Consider the following 4,983-nt stretch of genomic DNA (forward strand, 5'->3'; position numbering starts at 1 on the left):
GGGTGGGGTTGGCCTTGGGAGGTGCAGCAGGGGCCCCGTTGCTGCCCGGCCCATTGCCCAGGGCCGGGGGTGCGGGGGCAGGACCGGCCGGGTAGCTGGACGGCACGGCAGGGGACTGCGGGTGGTGGTTGCCGTGGACGGGCTTAGAGCCGTTCTTGGCCGGAGACTGAGGACAAAAAGAGAAACGGGGTCAGGGCCGGGGGGCCGCCAGGAGCCACCAAGCCGGCTGGGGCCCAGGGTCGCCCAGGAGAAGGCCCGGCCTACCTGGCTCACTTCGCTGTCCGTAGACCGTCCTCTCTTCTTGTCGTCTTCAGAGTTTTCCTGGGGATCGGAGACAGCATTGGGGCGGCTAAGGAGACCCCCTCGGGGGCACAAGCAGGAAGAAGGCCCGGCCTCGGCTCCCCTCCCTAGGCCAGGTGTCCATCCCAGCCCCCCAGGGCACTGGCTCACCGTAGTGCAGTTGGCCGGGCTGGGCGGGATGGGGGAGCTGGACGTGGTGGAGGTGGGCGTGCTGCTGGACTGGTTGAAGATCTCGTCCTCCATGTGGCTGTGGGTCGGGGGCGACGTGGCGACCAGCGCCTGCGCTGTGGGGGGAGACAGGCTGCTGCCGCCGCCGCGTCCCAGCCCGACCCCCGCCCGGGCCCGTCCCCGGCTCCTTACGAATGTCCTCGAGGTCCAGGTCGTCGTAGAGGAACTCGTTCTCCTCGAAGTCGGGGTCCTGCGAGGAGTCCACGTAGTACTCCACGTCGTCCTTGATCTTGCGGATGGAGTCCACCAGGATGGAGTCGTTGTCCAGCATGCGCAGGATGGTCTCCAGCATGCGCACGTGGTAGCGGTGCTTCTCGATGTGCCGCTTCAAGCCCTCGATCCGGTCCTGCTTCTGTGGGCGCCACAGGGAGGCAGCTCAGGACCAACCTGGACCCAGACACCCAGGGGCCCTACGGAACCACCCCCGACCAGGGCCCGGCCCAGACCCTAAGCCTTACTGCAGCACAAGAGGAAAGGCAGGCAAAGGGCGGGTGTTGGAGCCCCTCATCTCAAAACATCCACAGACCTCCAGCCCCGGAATCGAAGGCGGCGCCCTCCAAAACCCGGCAGCCGCCCCCGCACTCCTAGCATCCGCCCCAACCCTGCCCCCCAGCCCCGAGCAGCAGGCCGAGCTCTCACACGGCCGTCAAGTCTCCACCGTCCTAGCCAGCGGCCCCACGTACGGCAGCTCCCAAGTCCCAGGAGCCACAGGCCCAGGCAACAGGGACGCCGAGCCTCGGACCTTAGCAGCCACGATTCCATCCCAATGTCCTGCCCGACAGACCCACCAGCTTCCAAGTCCCTGCCCTCTCGGCCCAAACCCTAAAAGCTCCATGTCCAGCTGGCGGCACCATGGTCCAAGGCCCTAATTTGTCCTGACCTTTTAACCCCTCGCATCCAAGGCTCCAACCCTGGAAAACCAAAACCTGGGCCAGCAGCCCTTAGAGACTCGTCAGCACTTACTAGGTGCCCCCAGAATACCAGACACTGGGCTAAGCTCTGAGGGAACAAAGACCCCACCCCGCCCGGGGCCTCCACATGCACCCCTTGGCATGAGGCCTCTAAACGTCCGCTGGGCAACCACCTGTTGGAAATTGGGGGGGGGGGGGAGGCGCTCAAAGTTCTTGCTCTGGCAAAGATTACTCTAGAGCAACGGTCGGCAACCTTTTTGGCTGTGAGAGCCATAAACGCCTGCGGAAGGAGGAGGATGGAGGCGGAAGGCACTGGAATATGGGGCGGGGGCTGAAGGGGCACATCCTGGGGCTCTGCCCGGACTGGCCGCTCGGAAGGTGGAGCCAGATATGGCTCGAGAGCCAACATTGCCGACCCCTGATCTAAATGCCTGCCAGGGGCCAAACGCTCGAGCCTGGCACAGACCCGGCACTCGGAGTCCCTCTTGGCTTCTACCTCCCGAGGCCCACAGACCAAAGCCTCCAGGCCCCCCGCTCCCGGCCCCCAGACTCGTTTTCCAGACCCAGGATTCCCAAACTCAACAAGTCCTACGGTGCTTGGCCTTACAGACGCCAACACCCAGATGGCCAGCCCCCGTGCACCTGCCTGTGGCATTCCAGGCTCCGCAGATAGCACCTAGCTCACAGCACCCCCAAAACCCCATATCCAGACCCTGGAATGTGGGAAACCCGGCCCTGTGAACAGAGCCCTCCCTTTGGGCCTCTAGATGCTGCTACAGGGACGAAGGCCCCAGCCTCTCCTGGCCTACAAGAGCTCGCACTCGCACACAGGCCTGCAGCCCCTCCGAGAGCCCACGAGGAGGGCAGGAGACGAAGGCTGCTGAGCCCTTCGATCCAGGCTCCTGGCCTCCGCAAACACCACATCCGGCCCTCGAGGCCCCATCCTGACCAGGGGATTCCCAACCCCGGCCCAGCTCCCTGTACCCACCCCCGGCCCCCTCCCCGACTCACGTCCTTGTCCCCCTTCTTCTTTCGCGTCTGCACGGACAGCGACTCCACCTCACTCTCAAACTGGTCCACCTGCATATTGAGGGTGTCGATGGTGTTCTGGGCAGAAGAGAGAAGCCAGGCAGACGTGAGCCAAGGGCTGCCAGCTGGCAGAGCCGGTCCCCGTCCTTGGCTGGGTCCCCTCACTCACCGTGAGCCACTGGCCAACCTCCTCCTTCTCCTTCTGGGCCGGGTCCACTTTCTGGGCCAGGCCGAGCCCCTCCTTGCTGTACGCTTTGGTCTTGGTTTCCCGCTCTACAACCTTGAACCGCTCCATTTGCTATAGCATCCAGCAGAGAGACCGGAGGTTGAGGCATTGCTGGTCTCTGCCCAGGGCCCTCCCGCATCCCATCTCCACACGGCCTGGCCTGGCCCCCCCAAGCCCCCTCCCTTACCGTCTCGATGAGCTTGCGGTTGTCTACGAGCTGCCGTTTGTCCTTGATTTCGTTGGAAGCTACCCATGTCTTGATCTGGTCCCTCAGTCGCTGGAGAGCAGAGAAGCAAGAACCGGAGTGAGAGAGGAGCCCAGGGACCTCCCCATCCCACCATCTCCCTTGGCACCACGGCGGCCTCTCAGAAACAACCCTCCCCTGCCAGACCTCACCAGATGCCTCGGCCACCCCCCTGGCACACACCAGCAACGTGGGCTCCCCAGGAAAGGGCCATTGGAACATCCCTTCTTCAGCCCGCCCTCAGCCAGGAGTCCCGCCGTGGCGTGACCCCCGATTCAGCTGCCCCACACACACACCTGAAGCTTCTTTATCTCCTTCTTCAAGTCAGCCTCGTACTTCTCCTTCTGGTTGGCATTTGCTGCGTTGTGGAGCTGGGGAGGAAGAAGATCAGGGCTTGGGGGGAGCCTCCACTCCTCACCTCACCCCTCAGGCCATGCCAGGGAAAGCATCCCACACCGAGAAAGGACAGACGGCTCCCTGAATGCCTGGAGACTCACACCCCGACATCAACCAGCCTCCCAACCCCCAGCATCTGCCCTCTCAGGGACCCGGGGGGTCTGGTCTCCTTTGGCCCAGCCTCGTCACCTTCTGCCAAATGTCCTCAAACTGCTCGACACCTTCGGACACCTTCTTGAGGCAGCGATCAATCTCACCTGGGGGACAACGGCAGAGTCGTGGGACTGGGGGAGTCGGCGGGTTTGGGGGTGGGAGACAGCGGGGATAGGGGAGCATACCTTGGAGTTTTCGCTTATCCGCCATCTTTCCTGGCCTAGAGACACCTGCTCTTCATGCTCCCAGTCAGATACTGCAGAGGAAACAGGAGGAAAGGTGGTCAACGTCCAAGCCGACCATAGCACGGGGCCCAGGGTACTCCCTGCTCCTCTCGGCTTCGGCAGCCCCACTGTGGGCCCTGACACAGCGGGAAGGGAGTCTGGGCGCCAATGCTGAAGGGCCGCATCCCTGTGGGGCTCAGGGACAGGGGGTGGCACCCCTCCCACTCCCACTCAACAGGAAGCAACATGTGCCTCTCCTGGAGCCCCCTCTGCTGCCCGCTTAGGTGTTCTGACTATCAACACTGGCACGGCAGCCTGGAGACAGCATTGTACCCTTCCTTCCCTCATGTGTCAAGTAGGTGATCAGGAAAGGCCTTTCCTAGCCTGGGGAGCCCCCACCGCACCCTAAGGCAGCTGATATAATGGGGAACACTCCCCCTCCCGCGGGGGGCCTGGAAGCTCTCACAGAGAAGTCCTTCTCTTTCAACGAGGGAAGAGCATCCTCGGACAGTCCCTTCCCAGGCACAGGGCCAGGTTCCTGCCCAGGAGGCTATAGGATTCAAGCACACACACCCCACAATGAGGGTCCCCATGAGAAAGAGCCTGAACCAAGGGTTAAGAGAGGGTCAGACTATACCCCAACCAGCCCAAAGAGGAGAGCTCCAGGAGGGAACACCAGCCTCCTTGTCAAGTCTCCCAGAAGGACTCTGAATAGGACAATTAGGAAACCCTCCCCCCTCGGGGGTCCTCACTGACCAAAGTCAGGCTTTCACCCCAGAGAGGGCAGGGAACCCACCTGGGGTGAGCAGAGGATGGACTCTGGGGGTTAGGGACTCTGCGATAGGGGCATGGCCCTGGACATGACCCCTTGGGAGGAAGAGGGGGACACGGACTTGTTGGGGGGCATAGCTGCTTGGGGGGCCGGACTTGCATCAGGCTAGCTCTGCAGGGGCATGACCCCTAGAGGACCGACTCTACAGGGGGGACACGGCCTCTTAGGGGGGACGGTCCCCATGGGGGGCGCCCCTGCAGCGCAGGCATGACCCCTGAGGGACAGTTCTGCAGCAGGGGGAAAAAGTCCAGTTGGGGGGCACGACCCTACTTGGGGCGCCTCTGCAGCAGGGGCACGGTGCCCCCCCCCGGGCAGTGGGGGGCCCCCTCGGCCTGGCCAGAGAGGCGCTCTCACCACACAGGCCCGGCGGCTCCTGGCTCCTCCTTGGCGGCTCCTCGGCGGCCTCGGGGGCCGGGCCTGGGCCGGGGCCGGCCTCGGGT

The 4,983-nt window shown here is 63.8% G+C and overlaps 1 protein-coding gene across 1 annotated transcript; it reads right to left on the minus strand.

The window, feature by feature from the left end:
• Nucleotides 1-4: 4 nt before the first annotated feature.
• Nucleotides 5-4,952, minus strand: LOC123255719 (CCR4-NOT transcription complex subunit 3; the record flags this gene model as incomplete). The annotated part of the gene is made up of 11 exons (XM_044684464.1): nt 4,898-4,952; nt 3,673-3,743; nt 3,524-3,591; nt 3,235-3,309; nt 2,882-2,971; nt 2,638-2,766; nt 2,451-2,546; nt 661-880; nt 451-584; nt 265-321; nt 5-166 (listed from the first exon to the last, which is right to left on the minus strand). Coding segments are annotated over exons 2-11 (1,056 nt in total), but the record flags the coding sequence as incomplete, so codon positions are not given.
• Between the last annotated feature and the right edge of the window lie 31 nt (nt 4,953-4,983).

The sequence above is a fragment of the Gracilinanus agilis genome, unplaced genomic scaffold, assembly GCF_016433145.1.
Source record: "Gracilinanus agilis isolate LMUSP501 unplaced genomic scaffold, AgileGrace unplaced_scaffold50528, whole genome shotgun sequence".
Classification (NCBI taxonomy): Eukaryota; Metazoa; Chordata; class Mammalia; order Didelphimorphia; family Didelphidae; genus Gracilinanus; species Gracilinanus agilis.